The following is a 25,488-nucleotide window of genomic DNA, read 5'->3' as shown; positions in this document are numbered from 1 at the left end:
TCATCTCTTTGTGCACTGAGCAAAACTGCAAACTGCCCAAAACCATTTTAACCTCTCTAAACCACACCACTTTGTCCAATTCCTAGGACAAGTGGAATAATTATTAACTGCTGAAAATGTATTATTAACCTCGAGGTCAATCAAAAAACCAATTAGATGTAGTCAATTAAACCAAACAGTACACACACACACACACACACACACACCACTGGTCTGATCGTTGTACTTCCAGATATCACTCTTTGCTCTCCATTAAAACGTTAAACGCCACAAGATCTAATCTGAATAAGGCAAGACAAACCTTGCCATGCCCAACTGACGCCCCTGGCCGTCCACCAAACCACCGGATGACAAGTCTTCACAGTCTTTACGCACGGAGAGCGCATGGAGAGTTTGCGAGCACGCGTGGGGGTCCCTCCCTCCCAGGCTGTCCGTGGCCTCCTCGCCCCGGCGGGCAGCTCCAAGACTCAGCCAAACCCTCCTGATCCCCCATTTCCCTCTCTCTACCTTTCCTCTGAAGAAACAACCCGGCGTTACGTCAGAAAGTGCAGGGCAAGCAAGACAGCGTCTTAGGAGCTATTCGTAGGCATTGCTGCCAAACCCGGCTTGGGGCTGCTCACGAGCTCACTGCAGCCAATGCAACTTACAAATCCAACTCTTTTAAAACAGCAGCAGTATGTGGTAAGTCAATTATTCATTCATACTGTTTTATTTCCCCGCTGGGTTTTTTTCTCACAGCTTTCTTCACATGACAGGTCTCTGTTGCTGGCACAATTGCGCAAAAAAAAAAACCCAACAGTGTAAACGGTGTAAAGATAAAGAGTAGGCTGGTTTACCCTGTAGCCTCACTGAAAACACCATGACATGATGAAGCAACAGAGATTTTTGACGTTCAAAGATTTTTGCAGCATTTTTTGTGTTTGATTCTTTGCTGATCTCAAAAAACAACATGCCCCACGCTCGAAATAGGAACCCTAGCCCCATCCCAGAGGTAACATGGGACACGGGATTGAAGGAGATGAACGAGACCTGGAAAGGAGCTATAGCCTGTCTCGGGGTGGCTGTCTTCTTTGTCATGACAATCGGGATCATTTACTGGCAAGTGGTGGACCAGCCCAACAAGAACTGGATCCTCAGGGGGACATTTAGCGGGCTGATCTGGGAGAGAAGAACCCACTCGCTGGTCATACAGACCCTGGCGGAGGACAAGACCTATGTGGAGATAGACGTCGGGAACGTGGGGAACCCCGACATCGAGGTTCCCTTCGTGAGGAACCTGTGCTGGTTGAATAAAACGGAGTTCTGCTATACGTGGGACTCGGTGGCCGAGGTGAAGATCTCGCTGGAGGTGAACGAGGAGACGGAGACGGAGTGCTACAGTATGACTTGGGCGCCGGTGCACTGTCATGTGGAGTTGAAGGTAAGGATTCTCTCAGTGTGCATTCAAGAGCCAATCCGCACCACACTAAACGCAGTCAGGATTCACTGAAATGCCTTTTTTTTTGTACACAAAATGTGATGCGCAAAGAGTAGTTTTGCACTTGGAACTGCCTTAATTAGCAGTTTATGTTAATTGACATGTGATTGTGCATGGCTGTGATATTGGTGCACAGTGTAAATGTGTATTTGACAAGGAGGCCCCGTTCACTGACATTTTATCAAGTGTTTGTTTCATACCTAGATGATTTCAACAGCTGTCACATGGGACTAAGTTAAAGGGGGACTATCATTTTTAAATAGAGATTAAAACAGCAAAGCATTTTATGCAGCAAGCGTTGTGTGTAATTCAATAAATCATTTAACTCCAATGATTCAGATGGAAATGCTGCACTTTATTTTTAATTGAAATGATTTCATTTTCTTGGATTTTTTTTTTAATGTCATTTCAGAAACTATGAGATCCTGTTGAATTATATCAACAAAACACCGTGATGACGCTTGATGGACTAATTTAATTTGACATGATGCTATAGACACACACAAAAAAAAGATTTGCGTGATTCCCTTGGTGTAACTGCACTGAGCGGAAAACAATTCGTGTTAAATCTGCTTCGTCACAGTTGCTTTTTTACATGCACAGTACTTACTGTACTGTACCCCCCCCAGCTTAATTATCAAAGGCATTTAACTATTGAGATGTTTGGGGAGGTTAATCTGTCCCCACTGGAACATTCCTCGGCATAACTCCCTGTCATGTGGCGCGACCGCTCACAGGAAATCTTTCCAAACTTAAGTCGTTTTTATTTTTCTGCTTTCCAAAATCCTGCCCGGTGCCTCTCAGGTGACCACTTGGCACCTGTTTTGAAACTCATTGACAGAGCCTGGATTTGCTGACATGAAATAAACGAGCTCCCGGCTTGCGCATTTGACCCCCACGCGTAAAGACGCCTTGAGGAAGGACGAGTTTTCTCTCTGAGAAAACACTCTGTCATTCAATCCCTCCTGCATGCGATGCTTTCTGAGACAGTCTCATGTACCGGCCATCAGATACCGCTCTGTATTTCTGCACCGAAGTAACAGCAATGTGCACTGATGTAAAACATTAGATTCATCCGTACTCTAAGACATCGAGTACATAATGTGATAGCGTTGGACACATTTAAATCCACCTTGTACCAGCTCATAAAATAAAATTACATTCATCAGTTACTTTTAAGTCTGTACAAAGTATTTAAATGCTCTTATAAACTTTTTCAAATATTCACTAAATGGCAGTGGTGGTTTAGATGTGTGTTTTGAGGGTGTGAATGTAAAAAACCAAAACAAATGAAACTTTTAAAAATTTTACAGTCTACAGTCTTTCAGTCTCAACCCTACCACTCTGTTATATATCTTGTGTGCATATTTCCTTTTTCCACTCAGCATCAATTTCATATATTATATATATTTTACATAGTTCCTCATCAACCTTTTTATTTTCTTATGTGTCTTTCTCTCTGACACTCTTTTGGTTTTCTCTGTGTATGTGCTTTTCAGGACTGCTTCTCCATGACCAACGTGTCCTGGTACGGCGGCGCCAGTGTCCGAGGTCAGACGTGGCCGATCAATGATCAGAACGCCACCACACAGCCCTTCACTGTGAGTGATCTAAAGGACAACCCCTTTGGCTTCGGCTCTGCCCTGGAACGCTACTTCCTGGGTTCATCAGGTAAGAGGTCATTGTTGGAATAAATCATTTAGATCAGTCAATGGAGACTGCATCATTAGAAAAGTGGAGTCATAGTTCTTCACACCTGTTTACAGTAAGAAAGACCTTTTCGAGTCTTTAAAAGGAAATAGGTTCAGCTGTTTGGTCCACGCTTGCCATTGGCGCAGGGTCAGCACAAGGGCTCTGGAAATCTGACCCCCCCACATCAGTGGGTATACAATGTGTGGCGTGAATCCCAGGACATGAGGGAAGCCCTGTGGATGTTGTTGTGTTTTCTTACTACCCCCCCTCATGTTTGTTTGTGTTTGAGCTGAGAAAAATGGTCCGACGGCCTCCAGAACCAACATCCCCAAAACACACACAGCTGACTGGATAGGACGGCTGCCCCACAAATAGAGTGTAACACAATACTGTCTGCGGCATCTGAGTTTATTAATTTAGAGATTAAACTACAAAGGGAAGTAAACCACCTTTAGCATCTTAAATTAACTCTTAGGGATACTGAGGTAATTGCCTTTTGTTTCTATTAAAGGGGCAGGTTGGATGAGGGCCCTGCTGACTCTTATAACTCATCAGGTTATTTTGGGGGTGCTAGATTTTATCCTGGGGGCAAAGGGGGGAGGCAGGGACCACTGGCGGATGTGAATGGTTAATGTAGCTGATGAGGAACGTGTGGTGCGTGTGTGTGTGTACATGTGTGTTCGTGTGGTAGTGGGTATAGCATTAACCTCAGGGACTTTGCTCTCAAGTTCTCTTTAGAGTTGTGGTTTGCTTACTGAGCTGCTGCTCAAACTAACCAACCTTGATTCTTGAAAGATTTTAAATAAATATGATGTTGTTTTATCAGACTGGCAACATCACAGTAAAAGTCCCATTTTACATACATGCACATCACAACATGTGCTTTTTTGGGCATATATTTAATATTATTGACCGTTAGTGTGTTAGGGAATCCTGTGCATGTGTGAGTCTTTGTGCATGTATGTGTGTACTCAATAGCTACACAATTAAAGTGCCAAACAGCGTCCAGATCAGAGCGAAGGGTGTGACATCAGCCATTGAGTAGATACACACACTCATCTGTTGTGACGTCATTGATTGTTAACCATAGTCTCACACATATTCATTCACCTACTGACAGAAACAGATGCACGCAACACATATACTCATACACATTTTGGGATATTATGTAACACAGTGGCAGTAACACAGTCACATGACTTAAATCCCTTTTCCACCTTATGAGAGGACGGCGGGTAATTATCAGGACCCCGTAACCCCATGTTTCTCTGTGCAAAGCTGTGCAGAGAAAGAAACACACAGATGAGATGAGATCCCAATGAGAACAACTGTTTGAACGTTGCCAAGCAACCACTCACAGACACATACTGTACATAGCCCCAAACATAGCAAACTGATGCTAAGCAATGACAACGATGCTGATTGGAGCATTAAAGGTATATTTAATGTGATATCTTGCTTTAAAGTTCAAGGATGTATTTGTCTAGCTGTTAAGGTTTTACATAATGCGCACATTTGGCTAAGAGAGAATTAGAAGACATATTGAAATTTGTACTTGGCTAGTTTCCTATCATCAGTGGAAATTATCACTGATAAATGATTTTGGATCGGGTTGGACAGTGCGAATGTGCATTGGCTTTCATTCTTCCCTTATACATGCTGCTCATGATTCAAAAATGTAAGAGAACAGTGTAGAGAACAAGTCATGCTTCAGATTTGGCTGATGTGTCAAGAATATGTCATGTTTTGGAACAATAAATATCCAAAGTTGTGAAATGTTCTGACTCAGGGTGCACTACGTAACAATCAGAGGGAATCCAATGATACAGTGCTGTATTGGTGTCACATTAAGACTGACAGACAACTGCACATGGCAAAAACATACTCAAACAGGTTTTATAAACTGTATTTTGCTTGTCTGTTTCATTTCCATTATTATTTGTTTTAACTTGTAGACAAATCTGGATATAAAAAAAATACAGTTTGAATTTATGGCAGTAATGCCAGTAAGGCAGAGTAATAACTATTCTCTGATTATTACTGGCATCAGTTTACAGTATGGGTACGTTGGTTGATCCCTTCATTTGAGGAATAGGTATATCTTCTATTCTTTGTTCAATAAATCCTGTAAGCAGCACCAAGCTCCTGCAAAATTGCTCCTGCGAGAATCTGTGTTCCTGTGCACATCAGACAGGTTGGTTATGCTTCGTTGTTATGCAAATGTTCTCAATTTATGGAGTCATCATTTAGAGCGTTCCAGGCAGTGAGAGCTTGGAGAAGCACTGGACACAGACTTCAATGAAAAGTTAAAACACAATTAAACTTATCTCACCAAACAGCCTCAGGACAACCATTATTTCTCCTTACCTTCATCCAAAAACAGCAGAATATCAGACTGCAACAGCTGCATTTGCCATATTTTTCTTTCCAACAGCTCGGACAAAAGTAGTACCTGAAACATCAGATTTTAAATTGCAATAGATGGCTGCGGCTATGCTGAACAGCATGATGTGATAGAGTCATAACTTTGTTATTGTTGTGGTTAATAGTGGTGGGACAGGAAACAATTATAGCAGCTTTTATGGAGAAAAAAATCCACAGTTATGTGTGGATAGTAAACAGGATCATTATGGGAAACTGTGAGTTTATGCAACCGTGTGAAGGCTTAATCAGATTATTGATTTGTTCCTAGTTTTGGCAGCAAAACGTTATTATTTTTGCATGTAAACCGACCAAATCTAAGTGAATGCAGAGCTAAAAAATCACTTCCAGCACGTAAAATAAAGACAACATACAAAATACATATTTTTTTAATAGAGGCTCTATGTAATTTATAACCATATTTTGTGTTAACTGTTGTGTTTCCAAGTAAAATTGCACAGGAAATACAGCGACTGAGCTACAAAAAGGAAACTTATTCACTTATATTTACTGTATATTTGTACTTGACCTCTCAGTAATATGAGTTTCCTCTCAGTACATCATGGTTGAAAAAGCTCTGTTCTTAACAAGAGGAGCTGGGTTGACCACATTTGATACTGGTCCCTGACAAACCCTAGTTTAATTTATGGTTATGATTTAAACCTAATTATAAATAAGCTGCAGTCACAAAAATAGTAAAATTGTGTACTAAAAGCACACATACCACTTGACCTTGCTTTGATCCAAAAATGTAGAGTGAAACTCCGACTGAAGCTTTACTCTCATGAGTTATGGGTTCATATGGGAAAGCTGGCATGCTTCTTGTCAGTTTCAGTCAGGTGAAAAAGGAAGTGCAGCATGTTTGTTTTCTTCAAAACAGATTCATGAAAGGCAGGATTCCAGTGGTAATAAAAATGTTTAAAAAAAGGTCTAGAGCTGCAACAATTAGTCAATTAATCATTTTGTGGTCAACTACTAAATTACGTGCAACATTTTATGGACCAAACAACTAATCGATTGATCGAGAAAATGATCAACATATTAATCTGTAATGAAACTAATCATTAGTTGCAGCCCATAAAGAGCCACCGCATGTCCTGACCGTCAGAACTGTGTAGTTGTGGAGCATGGCCACCGGTTTGGTTCCAGCTGGCGACCTTTGCTGCATGTCAAACTCTCCTATTTTTTGTCTGCCTCTCCTATCTAATAAAGTTAAACCCTTCTCCCCCCCAAAAAACTATGCCACTTTTGTCATGAATCTTCTCTCTGGAAATCAAACATACTGCAGTGTTAGTGCAGTATGAAGTTTAGTAATATCAGGCTTCGCAGGCTGAACATTAGAGATATTTCTGTTGTACATGTGAGCTGTTGTGTGTGCATTGGACCTGTCTTCACTGACTCTAGTTAGTCATGGGAGCACATTATAAATGTGGTAGGCAATATGGAGCTGTGACTGACGTTACTAACTTAAGAAGACTCTTGGGGACGGTTAAAGAGCACGGCAGACAGACGGAAACGCAGAGCAACAGGAGCGACAGAGGGACAGAATGACTGTACAGTTACAGTTGATATTAAACAGAATCAAGAAGAGAGAACAAAGAGTAGCAAAGTAAATAAGCGGCAGAAAAGTACAGCAGAGAGACAGGAGAGAAGATATATGCAACTGTGCAGTAGAGTGACATTTGAGAGTATTGCCAACTGGAGGGACTTGTCATAGCCCCACCTGTCTTTATCCATACAAAAACAACTGGGCTACTAAGGACAGATTAGATATCGCTGAAGCCACATCCTGCATTAAAAACATAAGAAGGAACTCTCAGGGAGAAGTTGTCCCAAAGCTTTAGGGGCTTATTCTTACATTTACTCTACTCTTTACTATTTACAGACACAATATGCAATTTATCAGTTTAAAGTTAAGTTAAAAAAACTGTGTTTATTAGTGTACTATATAATGAGTTGTTTACAGTATAAAAATAAACTGTAGTTCTGGCTGCTTTAAAACTATTTCATAGTAGCTAAAAAAAAAAACCTGTGCCGTAGCTTGCATGAATATTTTTGTAACACAGCTCCTAGCTTTTGAATGCTAAAGCAGGTTTATCTGCAGAAGCAAAAGTGCCGTTTTACATTTTAAAAAAAATCCTAAAATAATGATCAAGAATTTATAGCTAATGCAACATTTTAATCAAACCTTTGTCATTACTATGTGGGAACATTATAATAATAACAAATTGTCAATAAGAGGAATCAGAACATTGAGACACATGAGATTGTTTTTCAATGCAGAGATCAAAATGAACTAAATTGTTAAAATATATATCTGAAATCAGCAATTTGTAAGTAAAAACAAGAAATAAAAAATATAGAATTTATCTATATCCATGTAATTTATCCACACACACAGATTGTATTAATGCATATATTAGATTGTTTTAGTAGACTGTATTAGCACACTATAAGCAGTATATTTTCATTTTTTACCCTCAATTATAAATTTATATTTGAGGGTAACAAAAATAAGAGGGAGAAAAAAATTATTTTAATAACGGCACTATTCATCCTCAGAGGGCCTCAATCTTTCAAAGTCCATGTATGCTTACATTAGAAAGATAACTTGGCTCTCATCAAAGTTTCCCCAACTCATCATTGTAAATAAGGGCTCGGAGAGACCCTATTTGTTTTCACAGCGGGCTGTTGTAATAAGTGAGAGTGTGATAGCACTAACGTTGACATCCCCTAGCTCTCTTACACTCAGTCTGGATCCAATAAAAGTCATTTATCTATTGTCTCTTCATCAACATCTACTTTTTTCCATGCTTGCCTTTATAAAGTAAGCATCAGAGATTAGAATTAGAAACTCTTTATGGTATGAGACTCCCTCCTATGCACATGCACACATATATATGAATGCAAATGTAAATACGCTTTAACTCTTTCTCTCTCTTTTTGTCTCTCATTTCCCCATTGTTCATTTTAGTATAATTTATTCTCCCATCCCTTTTTCTTTATTTCTATCTCTGACTCAATCTTTCCATGTGGGATTCAAAGAAATGATACTTTACTGCTCCTGCTCATTTGTTGTTTGGTCTCTCGGAGGGAAACGGCCAAGCACAACAGACAGACGGGGATAAAAGTTACGTAACTATTATGGGTTTTGATTTTTTCTTTCAGATAATGATTCTTAATCTGCTTTATTTGAAACAAAAGAACCTTATAATGAGAAGGATGAGGACAAGAAGTAAAAATGTATTTCCATTATGGTGCTTAATGGTTAGCTCAGGAAGCAAGATAACCACAGACCAAATAATAGTCGAAATTTGATTGTTGCTCAACAATCTGAGTCCAAAGCATCCACAGAAAAGAAGTTTTAAAAATGCCATGAACTTGAGTTGTTACTTACGTTTTGGGGGTAAGGTTCACATATGTGGTGATTTAATTGTCAAAAATTCCAACATTTTCAAATCTAGGCCATTTAAAAGCACAAAGTTAAGGGATGCCAACACTTTCTCCTAACATCTAATTGAGAAGAAGCTTAAAGGAGCTTAAAGTGTGTCGGATTGTGTAGTATTTATTGGCATCTAGCAGTGAAGTTGCAGATAGCGTCACACTGGTTGCGTCTGTATTTGATGACCTGGGAATGAGAATGGGATGTGAAGGGTGTAGGAGAAACTATGGAAAGTCCCTATTTACGGCCAGTTTTTGGTTTATCTATTCTGGCCTACTGTAGAAACATGGCGGTTCAACATGGCGGACCCCATGGGAGGCAACCCACAGCTTTTGTAGATAAAATCTGTTCAGCAAAACACAACAATTCCAATATTCAGGTTTAGTTTAAAATAGTTTCTGGTTGAGTATTTCTTTAGCATTTTCTTTTTTCTTTATTCCAACCCAAGACCACTGAGTCTTACATTCACAGAGAAATAAATGTAGAAGGAAAAACAAGCTGCCCCAAAATACACCGGTATTACTCAGTAGGTCACCAGGAGGTCCCTGGACAGCTGCCCTGAAACCTCGACTCTCCCGGACAAGTAAGAGGTAGAACACTTTAACAATGACTTGAGCTACAACTAACTGAAGCTTTCTTAGAAGTAAGCTGTCATCTCTTGTATGAGTGGGCCACTGTATGAAAATCATTCCTCAACATTTTCAACAGTCCATCTCTTAAACCTTCCATCAAGACAGTAGAGAGACTTTTCAATGGACGATTGATACAACAGCTGTATGTATGTATCAGCTCGTTTACAACCTTCTGCATAAACACAATACGTCTGTGGTTGCACTGGTCAGTTCTGTTTCCTTTCTTAAATACTGAACCACCTTTTACAAATGAGCCAGAAATCAACCAAAATGTAACACTTAAGTTGTCTGCAAACTTTAGTATATAACTACTTTAACAGTATGCTAACTTCACCAGCGGAGACTGGAATAAAAAGATAAGAATTAAGGAACAGTGAGTAATTTTATATTACTTCAAAGTATTTGAAAGTGGGATCTTCTTGTCTGATCAGGACACATTTTTACTTGTGATATTTGTACAGAACAAGGCGTCTAACACTTGAAACAATAAAACTGATTGATGGTAGAAATAGAGCACAGAAAGTCTCTTTAGTGTTTCATTATTTTTTTCAATAAGTGGAATTGGAAATTTACTACCATGGCAGGATCCCAGTTTTGTGGCCATCAATTTCTTGAGGTTGGGCACAGAAACTAAGTTTCCATTGTTAGGGAAATGCATGCCTGAATACACACACACTCGCATGCACACACGCACACACATACTTAGTGTTTGAATGCATCTTTTATAACCCCAGTCAGGTCTGTAAGTGTGCACAGGTGTCATAAATAACAGTATAAATATGACAGGTAAAAGAGTGCAGCCCATCTGGTCTGCAGCAGCAGGGTGTCAGCCGGCAGTGTTTTCCACCCCTAGACGCCAAATTAAAACTTTCTTGACCCATCTGAAGGTGCACAGGGTCACCTCCACTACCACCTTCAAACGTTCAGCTCAGACCGAGCAAGGAAGGAAGTGCAGAAACTTGATGGGTCCTATAAGTCCTGCTCTGTTTTTCTTGGAAGTCTACAGTTTCCCATTAAAGAAAGTGTGTGTGAATGTGTGTGAGAATGCACATATGTGTGTGAAGAAGTAATCCAAGGTTGCTTGATTTGTGCGTTCACTCAACAGCTGTAAAACGGAGACGTGTGTGCCAAATCATTCAGATCTGCCCAATAAACTTCATTCATTTTTACCTTTGCCTATATGCTGCTTTGAAGGTGAGCAGATAGGGTCAGTCAGGCATATAATTTAGCTTTTAAGAGCTAATGGAAAATATTTCGGGGGATGCTTGAAGTGTTTCAGGAATTGTTCTAAAAATAGGGTCCCCCCTTAACTCCCGGGCACCCCACCTTGGCTGTAACTCAAGGCTTCAAACCTGCTTCACCTTCTTTAAATAACACTTATTGATTCCTGTCCCGTCTGGTATATGCATCTAGAGATACTATTCAGTCAAAGATGAGTGTCAGTGTCGCACAGAGTGCTGCACTTTCAGTATGTAACCAGGGTGATTTTCAATCAGGAGTTCCCCCATACTAAAAATGCAACCCACTACATGCAAAGTGCTTTAGGTAGTACAAACTTATAAGACAGGATTTAATATCTGCATGTTTAGTCAAAGATGGAACAAAAGGTACTGCTGCTTTTGACCAGATTGTCCCATTTCCTTGAGGCTCTGCAGTGTCAATGCCCATACAAATTAAATATGACTCAAGAAGTCATGCTTGCAAACTTAAACTCCACTTTCCACCCTGTGTGCACTTTGGTAAAACACACTGTTTGCTGCCTGCTGTATCTGCACACCATTCTACAAGGCTGCTCGGTGTCTGGTGTACCCTGGTCGCCTCTATTTCCACTGCCTGCATTCCACTTCCATCCTTCCATAAAGCTGTAACATTTTCTCCTCTGCTCACTTTCTACTCCACTGTAGATGTACATTATTGACGTGCACAGTTTTGTCGCACCTTTGCTTTATTAAAAAAAAATTAAAAATTGTAGCCATTTTATCCCTTAAGGTTTAAACACGTAACAGTGTTTCCTAGCAAAAATCTACATTTATCTGCCATTATGAATCTGTAACAAACAGTTAAGTGGTGACCTAATACCTTGTGAGAGGCAGCTGAGGAGTTATCAGTATCTCTTTGACATTATCCATTGCAAACACGTGAGAATTACCCTGAGGTTGAAGGCTCTTCGCTCCGCTTTATGCAGCACTTGAATACTGATCTCTGAAACTATTAATCTGATTATAAACCGGTACATGAGTATCCTGCCTGTTCCTGGTCCCTGCCTGCATGAGAACAGTAAGCCCATTGAAACTAGAGAGGGTGGCTGAAGCGAGACAAGCTCTCAGCCCGGGTTCTCAGGCTGTCTGCTGGCTTTGGAAAGAGGTCTTGCACTCTAATCTGTTCTCTGATCAGCTCCAAATCCCCAAATCCCAGTTTTTGCTAATATGAACAGGTTGTGCAAAAAACTGGTAGCAATGGTGCACTAGGGTCAGAATCTGTGGTTGGAGGCTCTGATCGATACTGGCTGGGTTATGCTGCCCTGAGATGGAACGGACCCACATTAGAGGAAGGTAGTTAAAGCTGAGAGGGAGAAGGTGGGAGTCAGGATGGGTGAGAAGTGGTGAGGATACAGAGTAGGAGTAACCTGAGAGGGACAAGGCATTCCTTGCAGGGCAGCTACATCTGCGGACACAATTATCTGCTTCACATAATCTTATAATTTCACACGGCCTCTGAAAGGCTGTATATACATACAGTAGTAGTATAGTAGTAAAACAAGGTCCCTTCACTAGTGATTCGTTGAAGTTGACTCATTTAATGGTTTTGTCGCATAAGTGATGTGTGGATGTACTTAATAATAGCTAATAGTTTTGCTTTTAATGTTCGATACACCTAACCCTTCTGTTATTGGTGTGCAGTGTAACTTACCTACTCACAAGTTGCCAGCAGTCCCAGGGTAAACTCATCCAACCACATACTGCTATATCTCATTCTAGGGAGTGTTTTTCTCACATCTGAGTGGAGCAATATCAGCTGACACAGCCCACACTCTACCTCCCACAACACTCTCTCCGTCACCTTATCCTGGTCTCAGTAACACTCGCGCACTATGTCATATAAGAGGAATCTGCAACGGTCTGTCTCACCTTATATCCGTTTGAAGTGAAACATTATATTATCTGTTTATCCGATTCTCTGAAGCGACAGTTGTGAATATCTGACATGATGTAATAAACTAATATCTTGTACCCTCTCCCGTCTGCTTCCTACCATGCAGGTGTTGCAGTACTTGTATCTCCTGATATTCCCCTGCAGCTGGGGGTGGACAGCAGACAGCAATTCTGCCTGCAGTCACTGCCCAGTATGGAGCGTCTCCCTTTACAGTACACTGTTTGTGTGGCCCACAACGTGAAAGCTGTTCACCAGGAAGCAGTGCAGCAACTCTCCCAGCACAGCAGGGAGCTGCCCAACATGAAAGCGCTGTGGTTAGTTCAGTTCAGATTCAGATTAGCAGAGATTAGGATTTCCTTGCCTCATTTTCTCGTCAGAAGGGGAATTCTGGGGTTGTCATAATAGCAATAAGACAAACAGTGGTGCATCTGTGGGTCTAGTGAGCACTGACTGAAACTTTGTGGGTATGTAGGGAGTCATAAACTAAAATCAATCCAGGTTCCTCAGAGCAGCAGGTTTTGTATGATCCCTCTGTGTCACTTATAGGCTGCCGTTCTGGAAGCTGCTCGCCAACGTGGACTCAGGGCCAAAGGTGGAGAGGGAGCTGAGGACCTTCTCTAATCGTCTGAGGAGACACCAGCTGGGGGAGGGAGTCATCAGCCTCAATGAACATTCCACCACCCTCCTCTCTGATATGGTACGTGCTTGTCACCGCCCGCTGTACTGCCCACTGTACTATCTCCACCACCAGCCTCAAAATCTTTAGAAGAATTTTTCAAAGGCAGACCCGCTCTGTAGGCACAAGAAAATCAAAGTTAAACATCAAAGAGGATCATAGTTTTATATTGTATTGAAGATGGCAGTCGGCTAATAACTTGAAGCTCAAAGTTCATCCTGATACATGAAAAAAATAAAGTTAGTGCTAGAATCCCATATTTTTCTTCCTGTAAAACAGTGCAACTTTAACAGCATCTACTGAATCAAAGGGCAAAAAAACTGAAAAGGCCATCCAAAAACAACACAAATTTTTCGAACAAATAACAAAACCTCCTTCTTTAGGTCTTAATCTATAATTTGACAAAATATTTTAATTCTGCATTCAGATTTCTTAATTATCTTGCACTTTGAAGAACAGTGTTTCCTTGGCTCATTTAAGTTTACAAATTTCCTCAAAGTTTCCCATAAAATTTATCTGCAAAGGTATCAGTGTTTAACATTCCATTGTAGCCATTATAACCTCATTAGTAACCTTCTCAGGAGCATTCACTACAATATATACAGTACAGCAGCCTACTATGCACATCTCTTTTGGTAAAAGTGATTCATCTTCTCTTCATTCAGCCAATTCCTGTGCCATGTAGCTTTTAACTCACATAATCCTTCTTTTCAGCCATCTGGGCTTTGGAGCTGGTGAGGGTTCATTGGTCAGAGGCTCAAAACTGGTCAGGGATAGAGATGAAAGAGTTTTCTTAAGTGGATCTCCAGAGTGCTGGAGAGAGGCGGGGAGTGAAGGAGGGAGGACAGGTTCAATGAAATGTCACAACGTAGAAAAAAGACAGTTTGGTGCTTTGCCTTCATGTTGAAAAATTAGTTTCCCAGGGCATAGACCACACTACCTGCAGGTAGGCAGCTTGTAAGTGTGATAAATCAGGGTCACCTAACATATTTCAGGCCTTCTAAACTTGTGATTCGGGCCATATCTGATGCATTTTAATACAAAAGGCCAGGTGAAATTCTTCGGTTCTTTGCACACTGGTGTTTATTATTTCACATTTATCCAGTTACTTTCTTTGAATGTTATTAGGAACTGCTTGGAAACAAGACCACCAGGACCACAGTCAAGTGGATCTAAGTCAATACCTGGTGATATTCCATTACAAAACAAATATAGCTAAGAGAAGACAAACAGAGATCTCAGGTTCCTCTGAGTGGTGTAACTGTGGGATGGCGAAGAATTGAGTGTGTTGAGATTAGAAGGGATTTCAGCCAAGACTAACTTGACACCATCTTGATGCTGTGATCTGACCCAGACCCTACGACAGAAGAGTTTCACATAATCTGTCCATCATAGAAGTTCAGCTCAGGCATCTTGTACTATGTTGTACAGAGGGCACACAATTCTTACATTATATGCTTCCATTATCAGTTCAGAAGGTGTGAAAGGACAAAAAAAATATGAAAATCAATTGATGAATGCTATTTGGTGAACAATGATTTCCTTTACCCACAATCTCAAGTTTTCAAATCAAAGAGTTATCAAAGATATTAAACACCAGTTTTTTTTTTGGCACCACATTGCCCAGTTCCCCTCCATAACTGACATAAAGAATCAGTCAAGCATACAGTGCTGCATGGAAACTTATGGAGCTTGAAGTTGTCTGTGAAGTGTAAGGCTCTACATAAGTGTGACTGGCAACAATGATCCTCTGTAAAAGCTAGGCCTCTCTTTCACTACAGTTTTACAAGTATTCATAAATGATCAGTCACACTATGACCTTTATTTTCCAGTTTCCGTATTAGTTTGTAATGACTTGCTGGCACTGGAAAATTTGGGTTAATAATAAGTTTGCCATGTTTCTAAAGCTACTCCTGAGACACTAAATAAAGCAGCTTTTCAAAAACCTTGTTTAACAAAGACTATAAGCTAGCGAGTGTTTTGGCCTTCTTTGTGTCATTTTTTAAGTATTTTTGTATTATTTTTTATCAAATTCAGAAACAAAGGCAGAAAACAACAAGATCAGAGGAAACAAAATGCTCTAAGAAATTACATAACATGTGCCTATCTACCCTTTCTTCCCACGACAGGTTCACCTCCTGGGGTTAATCTTTGTATACCTAAAAAGTTATGTAATCTGAAGTCTCAGTTTGACTTCACCTCTTAAATGCCAAAGGATTATAATATATGTTAAATGGATCTGACAGAGGTCATATTGTCAAAGCTACTAGCTTGCAATACAATGCACCCAGATGGAGAGATCAACGCGTTAAACATAAAGCCACAGTATATCACGCTATGTGTCTTACCATTTTGGGAACATTTGAATTGTTCCATTAGTGAATCATGTTGTTAAATGTAAATTAATGAAATGCAATGTTGGCAGTTCATTGATGCTGGTATTAGGCTGCCTTACTAATGCTTAATACTAAGTGTTTACTGTTCATGCAGTTAGCATATCATATCTCTCTGTCTCTCTACAGGACCATGACTACCTCAACAGCAGGAAAAGGGGGATGTCCAAGAGACTGACCAGGGACCTCCCACTTGTCAAGCTTCTTAACATTTCCATCACCCTTTCCCCTTTCCTGGGCGTGGACACCACGCAGTTCCACACCTCCCTCATGGACGGCACTGAGGCCTACTGGCTCAGTCTCCCCTCAGCCCCCCAGGGACAACTGGTGAGACCATGAATGGAGCACGCTCATCATCCTGTAAAGCACTTAGCTGTGTTCACAGCCTTCTGCATATTAACTTTTACCCAAGGTTTCTTTGCTTTTGTTTATTATTTTAATTGTTGTTGTGGTGAAGAGTTGCTTTGCCACAAAATCTACATTGTGATTGCTCCATTTTCCAAAAATCATATTGAACTTTCCTCAATTTATAAACTCATGTGACACTGTGGAGTGTGAAAGTGGACACTTTCCATCTGCCTCACACATTGAACATGACCTAATCCAGAAAATCCATCAGTGCAATGGCAAAGGCACTGTGGTTCATTATTAATTATCAAAATAGAAAATGACAGTAGTGTCAAATAAACTTTGTCCTTCAGATCCCTGTGATGAGTCAGTGGCGAGGAAAGTTCTGTGTAAAGCTGAACATCACCAACCCAGGAGCGGTGAGCTGGTTCCTGGACAGAGTGGGATCCCTGCAGGCCCATTTGGGGATGGAGTACATCATGCTGGAGGGGGGTGAAGGGAATCTGTTTGAGGAGCAAGCCCTGCAGCCACCACAGGCTCTCGGTGGGGACAAGTACATCAGTCTGCTGGCCGACTTGGCCACAAAGATAGGAGACTCCACCATTGTGACAGCAGGGACACGGTAACACCCTCAAGCATTTTATCTTGTTGTATTCTCTATCTGCCATAATTTTTACCCAATACCAGCTGCCATTGTTTGTAGAGTGTGATATTTTTCATTTTGAAATTGATCCTTCTATCCATTCGTCATTTTAAAGTGTTATTATGATGCTATTTGTGACTCAGGTCCAGCCATAAGCCTCTGTTTGTGAGGATGACCCCCCTGCAGTCCAACTGGAGCCCAATGGGCCTAAAGGGCATCATTCCCTCCCTGCTGCACCACACTCTGCTGGGATACAACTTCCTCATTCCTGATGCAGTAGGTAATACCACAGCCTATGGGTCAATTTCCTCACCTCTGATACTGCGTTACAGTGCTTGATATTTTGCCCTTACATGACAAAAGAAAGAGCATTATTCTTCGCTGTTTTACAGACAAAGAAAACATCTGATCTTCTTGTTTTTGGCAAAATAAAAATCCTGTAATATTCCAAATTCCTGTGATGGCAGATCACAGCCAGTCAAACAGCTGATGTCTGCAAGAAAACTATTTACTTTGAAGTGGAGAAAACAGAGAGCTGTCAGTACTACAGATAGATACCTGATATTATTGCACTCAGATTCTCGTGAAACGTGGTCAGGCCATTTTATGGAGAATTGTCAGTCTTCAATCATCTCGAGGCGGGGACAGACATTTGGATTATGAATGTGATTTGGGCATGACAACTGATCGGACCAAGTTGGACCTGGTCTGTTCCAGTCAGCTGATGTTGACATTTGGAAGATAAAATCATATAGTGTGTGATATTTAAAAAATAAAATCTTCAATCTTCAATCTCAACTCTAAGTCTTCAGATCGCTGCCAGTTGTTGACATAAGGACAAAGTTCATTCACCTCCAGTTCCCTGCAGGCTATATGGTTTCCATTGCCCACACCTCTCACCCAACTGTCATTTTTGGCCTTCTTAGTGCAAATTGCACTGCAAATAGACAGTACAAGATACTGTTTACCACCCATGTTTGTTTTTGTACACATTTGTTGTGTGTATTTACTCAGTGGTAAGATTTATGCTCCTTCCGGACTGTCAAAGACAAAAAAGAAAATATTAGCAAGTTGGTGTAAACAGTCTTTATGTATGTAGTTTGTCTGGTCGTGGCATAGTAGTCTATAGTCTGACTAGTCTTCAGGTTTATCCCAAGATTTACTGCAGTAGAAAGAAAATGGGACTTACTTCTTTCAAATCATCCAGCTTACATGTTGTCCTCCTGTATATTTTTAAATCTACTCACTTCAAAAGCCAGAAGAAGAATACAATACAAATTCTCGACAGTTCAATTAAAGCTTCTTCATTTTCTTCGCCCCCGCCCATCTCTCTCTCTCCCTACAGGTGGCTCTCTATCTGGAGACCTGGTCACAGATGAGGAGTTGTTCATCCGTTGGCTGGAGATCACAGCCTTTCTTCCTGTTATCAGCTTCCACACACCACCCTGGGTCTGCGGAGAGGACCGGGTACACGACCAGAATTTGATATTCAAACATCACATTACAAAGCAGTCTAACCCAGAAAATGGCCCCTTTTTAATAGCCCACACTGCAGCCTGAGGTCTGGTAGGCTGAAGTCTGTGTCATTTAATCTGTGTGATCCATTTATTAGATGTAATTATAATAGCAACAACATTCTTTTCCAGACTTGATAACAAGATTTTACTTGTGGAGATTAACAGTGGAGAGATCAAGCAGAGTGATGAGTTAATGCTGCCAATTAGATGTTCTAAAGAGAGTCCGTACTTCTTGCAAAGTGATTAAGATGAATGAAAAGAGCAGAGAAAGGGGGAGTGTATTGACCCAACAGCCTCTCCTCAGTATTTAGGGGTCAGTGCAGAGGAGTTCCCACCGGTGGGTCTGCAGAGACCCGGACTATCAAAACTCAGACCTGGCTCTCCTCCCAGCAGGAGAGGCAGGACTAAACCCTGTCCCTCTCCGCTGGAAATCAGGAATGTACTCTTCACAGTGCACGGAAGTAAAACAAAGCCTACAGTCTCAGAGAGTTTGGTGACAGATATCAATACTTTTGACAATATGGGACCCAGGTTCAGGTTCATGAAGAGAATAGCACTTGCTGTTTCTCAAGAGGGTGAAGACTATTTTCCCCCTCCCCTGCCCTTCCATTCTTCCCTCAATAGGAGCGATTGCTTGGCCCCCTCCCAACATCACCTGTGGTTAAGTCCATCTGTTCTGAATTACAATCCCTCCTCTAGATTTATGGCTCACTCTCGAGAGCCACTTCAGCAGGAATGATAATGAATTTGAGGACAAGTCTTGGAAAAATACTTTATTGTGGTAATTAAGATTTCCATGAGTAATTGACAAGAGTGACAGAGTGGGAGTGATCAACTGCTTTTTGTTTCCACTAGGAGAGGACTGAGGCAGCAAAATATATTGGTTGTGACTTGTGTTGCGTGACAAAGATAAAAATAGGCCTTTTGGACAGCTAGACATTTGACAGCAGCAATGTTTTCCATTTTGGTCTCTTGCATGGCCTTCAACTTATAAACTCGGATGAAGTAAGACTGAAAATAAATTTTAGAGGAGAATAGACTGCTGCATTACACATGATAAATGAGTGTGGGTGTTTTAAAGTAGTTTCAATGTGGCACACCTTTATTTCAAGACTGTGTGATACTTCAGTCAGTCATAGACAGGTCACAGCAGCGACCGCATTGGAATCAAATAGCAATAAAACCACAAACCCACACATATGCCTGGCTTCTCAATTAGAGAAAGATCCTCTCAAACCCAGGCTGTGACTTCAAGCTCATTCCTACAAATGTTCTCAATCCCAACTCATAAAAATACATTTTTTATAGATGCGGTCAAGTTCTGTTTTTGTCATGGGACACTGAAGAGGATGTGACCCTTCCAGGAATGCTGAAGTAGTTTTGCCAGAGGGAGTCAGGAGAAAGACTTGGACAGTGTTAAACCACTAAGTCAACAATGGACTGCTCTTAAGTTCTGTCTGCATGTCTGGGTGTAGAGATGGCACAAATGTCTTTTGCAGACCTCATTGTTAATATTATTCTTGTCCTGAAATCTTTGCAGCAGATGATTTAGTTAAGGAAATGGCTTTTTTTTGGTGGTTTCAGTTGCTCAGTTGGTCTAGATTTCTTGAAAATATTTGGCTGGACATTAATAAAAGTGGTTCTGAATGAAAAAATAAAGCTCCACAAAACAGCAGACAGTGACTCTAAGTAGACTTCTTCACGAGGGATGAAGATCGGCTGGTACATGGAAAATATGTGATTATCCAAAAATATAGTTATTTTTTACTGTATTTTTGATGTTTACTGATTATGTCTATGTTCTTCTCTCCATTGGTGACCCATAGGTGCTAAACGTAACTCGGACCTACATAGCAAAGCACCAGAGGGATGTAGTCCCATTGATAGAAAAGTATGCAGAGGAGTGGCGGATGACAGGAAACCCCATCTACCGGCCAATGTGGTGGCTCAGTCCAAGCGACCCCATGACTTTCACCATTGATGACCAGTTCCTCATCGGAGACGAGGTGACTTAATGATGTTCTGATGGGAAGGGATTGAGTTCCCTCTGTCAGCATCCGATATACTTGGCATTCGATAGTGTATGAATCAACCCCCCGGCTGTAACCTGATGTCTTGCTAATTAAGTGTACAATCTCCATGACATCTGAGTTTCTTTGACCAAACTGATGTGTATGTGTGGTTGCAGGTCCTGGTGGCACCGGTGGTGGAGAAGGGTGCAGTGCAGAGGGATATTTATTTACCTGACGGCGGCTTTAAGTGGCAGGACAGCCAGAACGCTCAGGTGTTTGATGGGGGCATGTTCCTACAGGATTACCCAGTGCCCTTGGAGGAGGTGGCCGTTTTCTTACGGAGAAGCTGAGTCATGTGACTGATCCATCCAGTCACGTGACTTATCCTGTTACTGTTTTGAATGAAATTATTTTTTTCTTTTTTCTTTTTAAATACTTGTGCTGTTGTCAACTTGCACTTTTCCACTAAAGACCATTGACACTGTCTCAAGGCCCTGTCTTGAGATTATATGTAGAAAGATTTTTTTTTATACTTGCACTTTACAGTTCAAAATGATGTGGGGGGTTTTTTGTGACAATTTTTCTCTTCCTTTTTTAAAATGTTAATCGGTTTTACCTCTTGGCTGATTTGTTTCTGGACTTTTTGATCTGTTCTGCTTTTTTCGTATGTAAGTTCCCGGAGAAATCTGTGTGTTTACATACTGCATTTCTACAGTCTTTACATTTTTTAGTTGCTGCTGGCTCTCTTGATAAGGAGGAACAAAGCAAGCCCCTTGTTTGCTTCAAAATAATCTGAATCTCTCAAGAAGACCAAATGAAGACATAGAACGATGAAGGAAAATGGTTGAAAGGTTTTTTTTTTCTTATTGGGAGGAATTTAGCTCACAGAAAGCTTCGTACTGAGACTGACGCGCCGTGGTACCGTATGTCTTGCTCACTCATCAGAAAGGCTTTTACTTGAACTCAGGCCAACGGGCCAATGTTTTATGAATGTACCTCAGGTTGTGGTTGTTCACTGCTTTACTGAGTCATCAGACACAACAATCTATCGCCCCATAGCACTTATTCTTAGAGTAGTTTAACTTTTTTTATCTTATTTATCAACACCACTCTGTTGGACACGTCTGAATGTCCCTTAGTACTGTAGGCCAGATGAACTTAAGGCCAAGCCACTGTAATTGTAACTCTGGCTATATTTGAATTTAGATTATATGTTACCTTTTTACTAACCTGCTGTAGTAAGGGCTTTTAAATGGGCTGCTGATTTTTGTCTGATGTTGTGTTGATATGCTCTTTCATCTTCATGGGTACCAAATTAAGCCCGAAAGAAAAGCCTTATTGACGACACTGCAGAGGTTGAAATGAGATTTTTAATAGACTGATGGACTGGTGGGAAATTTGCTTTCTTGCAGAGTTAGATGAGAAGACCAATACCACTCTCATATCTATACGGGTAAATATTAAGCTACACCAAACAGCCAGTTGGCTAGCCTGGTCCAAAGGTAACAACATATGACTACCAGCACCTCTAAAGCTCACTAATTAAGGTTATAACTCATTTGTTTAATCTGCATAAAACCAATGTGTAGTTGTTTGTTTGTTGTTGTTTTGTGGGACTATTTCTTGGCTAGAAGCAGTGACTTCCTCCAGTTTCTCCTGGCTGTAGGCTTCCTATTTACCATGCAGATATGAAAGTGGTATCAATGTTCTCATCTAAGTTTCAAAAAGAAAGCAAATATGCCCTAACCAAAATGACAGAATGTTCCTCTTATCGGACGATGTGGGGGAAGGAGCTCTTCAGACCCCAAATAACATAAATACATGTGTAATATGTGTAAGAAATGTCTATTGCAGCCATCTTGGATTTTTCAGAAATTGTTGAAAGCATCACCTGACATTTCACCGACGTGCAGCGGCCACTTGACATAAACCCTGACAAGTAATTACATTTCTGCCCGTGTGTACCCTTCACTTAGCTTCCTCTTTGGGCTGTGCTTGTAATCACATCCACTTCTGTCACTTGCTTTAGTTCAGTAGTATTACTTATGTAGGAGACATTTTATTTTATTTGGTTTTAACCCTGACTCAATGCTTTAAGCATATAATATGTAAATGAGATGACTGATTTTCTTTTGTGATTATATTCAAAACTAGCCCATGGAGAAATTGCACCACGATGCATTGCTCTATGTGTAGATAGTTAGTTTGACAGTGCTCGTTGGCAGTGCTTTTCTGTATTGATTTGTTCTTCACAAGACAATCTTAACTGGCCAGCAGTGATGATACAGACTCTGAAACCTTATCACTTAGCGAATGCTTTACCACTAAATTGATTGTGTAACTTTGATCTATAAAGTTTACTGTATCAACTCGAACACTCAGGTCTACTGAAGCTTATCAAATCACCAAATGTCTTAGTGCAACGCAGTATGTTGTGAACACATTGACGTCTTAATCTCTCCTAGAGCTGAATGTACAATGGACAAACTGTGATTTCCCACCCGAGCCCTTTGTGCGAGGAGGTTTTCTAGCTCCCGTTCTAATGCTTTTATGGAATGCTGTGGTATGTTCACGTATAAGTTGCACGAAAAAGCTTTGATGTGTTATTCCTTCCCTTTACAGACTGAGCGAACCATGTGCCTTAATATGCCACTCTTAAATCTGGACAACACGAGTGTCTGGATTATTGCAGTATCAGCAATGTACATATTACGATGACTGTGCCATTACAAGTATTTTTCTCTTCTGTAAATCAGAGAACTTAGAACGACAAAGTTGCAATAAAGTTTACATTTTCTTACTTCACTTCCTTGAGTAATTTAGTTTTCTTTGGGCGCTTTGTATTCACCCAGTCCTAAAAATATGCCTGTTTGTGTTTGACTGTCCATGCAATGGACTGGCAACCTGTCCTCACCTGCCACCAAAGGATTGTTCACCATAAACAGAAATATGCAAATGTGTAAAATGAATAAATGAATAAAGTTTCTACTTAATCGCAGCATCCATGTCCGTGTCTGCTTGCACATGTGCATGCTCCTGTTTGAGAGTATGTGTGTGTGCGCAAGGCTGTTTTCATTAACACTTCTCGCTCTTCCTTCTCCTCATGTCACAAAGTCTACGGCTATATATCTGTGAGCATGCTGACGACTAACGTCTCCACTAATTCCACTTAAACCTAATAAAGGTTATTTATAGCTCCGGTGAGCATGCGGTGGGAGAGATTCTCAGGGGAATCACATTCAGCTCAACCTCCGCTAAGCTTCTCTTCCTTACCATCCTCTCCTGGTGCCCTTTGGCTGAGCTCCACCTTGGGGCCCCAGACCCTGCTCCTTTAGCGCAGTTAGACAGGTGCAGCTGGCCGCAGACATGCACAGACCCTCCACGCCAACCACCGAACTCGCCCTCTCCGTTTACACCCTCGCCTTAATCACTAAGATTCATATGGCACTTTTAAAAAAAATCTGGGCGCAGTTCTCAGCCAGATAAAATTCACAAGACATTCTAGTGTGGCTCCATGGTTTGTGAGGTGATGAAGTTACAGTGTTAGAGGCTTGAGAGGACTCTGCAGCAGAGGACAGCAGAGGTTAGAGAGCTAGAGTTTTGAATCTTGAGACCAAAACCTAAAGTGACCTTCATCGTTCCATTTCTTTTTTTCAGGTAATAAAAGTTGACGTTTAATTTAATAGTTATTTCCATAATTCAACATAAACATAAACTCCCCCTAATCTGTGTAGAATAACTAGATTACATTATATGTTTGATATTGATCCTTTACTCTGAACAGTGAAACTCCCTCTGTGAGGTCCACTTTAATGTGAAATCACGGCACAATAACACAATTCCTTCCAGAAATTTTGTGGTCAAAGACATCCACCCTTAAACTAACATTTAGCAGCAGGACACAGCGGACCAATTATTTTTTCCTCATTCACTAAATCAACATGTAACATTCAACCCAATTAGGTTGGGGCATAACAGAGCCTTACATAAGTTGCCCAGCAGTGCAGGAAAAACAAATTGTCCTGCCAAAACCCCAAATCAAGAATGACATGAATGATCTACATACAGTAGCTGCAATGAGAACGATGTTATTCTCCACTGTTAACAGCCACCAGTGATTACCACCAGACAAAATGGGAACATCCCTGCTCCTGCATGAATGATTAGCTTATAAAACAGGATAGGCAACATTGGCACCCCTCTTTTCTTTGAGGGTGTTGTGAAGCAAGTGGCACATGAATTAAACTGGTGACAAGCAGAGGCTGCAGATCTTTCCCAAAGTCTACTTTTAGAAAGTGCAAGTCAAGGTTTTAGGTTTCAGCGTCTGCTCTTGAGTGAATGGGTTTTCCAGCTTGCCAATTAGGTGTACAATTTAAAGGCTTGTTGTCCAGAAGCCAGGCTGTTGAAGCCTGTTGATTATACTGTATGGATTGGTCGCAGTTTGCCTGCACGCATTGGGTTTTGTCTTAATGCATGGAAAGCCAGGACACACTTCATGATTTTGATAAAGACCTAAAATTAAAGATAAACAAAGCTCTAGCTTTGAAAGTGATCCTTCCTCCCAACTGGCCAAATTGCAGGTTCCCAGAGTAGATGAAGAGTAAGCACACCTCAGGAATGTAGTCCTGAAATTTTAGCCTGCTATCGGAAGCCCAGAGAAGGGTGACATCAGAGCGGGTGTACCATTGGGGTCTGTGCACAAGTAGTGGACAACAGCTAGAGGGAAACCTTCACATGTAATCACTTCCTGCCTATTTCCTCCTTGGGAATCTGTCACCTGATGATGCCTTTAAAGATCTTCTGTTTAATTCAAGTAAATGGGTGAAAAGGCCTATGGCCCGAGCAGCCCCAGTGGAGGGGCTTATTAATACTCTCAGAGACGGAACTGGCTCCTGGGTGCCGTCCACTTGAGCCCGACCACCTGGCTTGATGCAAGGCTACGGCTTCCTTTGATTAAGTAAACACTGAGCTAAGGAAGGAAAGATCTCACACCAGTCCACCTCTCTTTTCACACCAGACCAGTTTCCAGAGGTTTACAAATTGTCAGAGCTAAGAAAAACTAATAAACAGAGCCATAACCAC

General features: G+C 41.0%; 1 protein-coding gene across 3 annotated transcripts; it reads left to right on the top strand.

Moving 5' to 3' along the window:
- The first annotated feature begins 539 nt into the window (after nucleotides 1–539).
- si:ch211-236l14.4 (SITS-binding protein) lies at nucleotides 540–23,211 on the top strand. 3 transcript variants are annotated; one of them, XM_035664449.1, is made up of 11 exons: nucleotides 540–681; nucleotides 756–1,420; nucleotides 2,977–3,148; nucleotides 12,924–13,131; nucleotides 13,364–13,514; nucleotides 16,016–16,213; nucleotides 16,588–16,856; nucleotides 17,021–17,157; nucleotides 18,223–18,344; nucleotides 20,221–20,400; nucleotides 20,583–23,211. In XM_035664449.1, the coding sequence occupies exons 2-11, from the start codon at nucleotides 950–952 to the stop codon at nucleotides 20,754–20,756; spliced, it is 2,082 nt and encodes a 693-aa protein (XP_035520342.1). In that variant the 5' UTR covers nucleotides 540–681; nucleotides 756–949; the 3' UTR covers nucleotides 20,757–23,211. The 3 variants fall into 3 exon arrangements, with proteins under 3 accessions (XP_035520342.1, XP_035520344.1, XP_035520343.1); XM_035664451.1 differs by lacking the exon at nucleotides 20,583–23,211 and having other exon boundaries at nucleotides 17,021–17,153; nucleotides 20,221–20,359; XM_035664450.1 differs by lacking the exon at nucleotides 20,583–23,211 and having other exon boundaries at nucleotides 17,021–17,153; nucleotides 18,223–20,361.
- The last annotated feature ends 2,277 nt before the right edge of the window (nucleotides 23,212–25,488 follow it).

Source organism: Morone saxatilis, unplaced genomic scaffold (genome assembly GCF_004916995.1).
Source record: "Morone saxatilis isolate NCDOM2014 unplaced genomic scaffold, NCSU_SB_2.0 Contig2, whole genome shotgun sequence".
NCBI lineage: Eukaryota > Metazoa > Chordata > Actinopteri > Moronidae > Morone > Morone saxatilis.
Note: the sequence above shows the minus strand (reverse complement) of the source record. Positions and strands in the feature narration are given on the sequence as shown.

Bases quoted from the DNA above. Each gene is read 5' to 3' on its own strand.
- si:ch211-236l14.4 (XM_035664449.1), top strand. From the start codon at position 950: ATGCCCCACGCTCGAAATAGGAACCCTAGCCCCATCCCAGAGGTAACA. The intron at 13,132-13,363 runs GTTAGTTCAGTT...TGTCACTTATAG, and splicing joins CCCAACATGAAAGCGCTGTG to GCTGCCGTTCTGGAAGCTGC. The intron at 16,857-17,020 runs GTAACACCCTCA...TTTGTGACTCAG, and splicing joins ATTGTGACAGCAGGGACACG to GTCCAGCCATAAGCCTCTGT.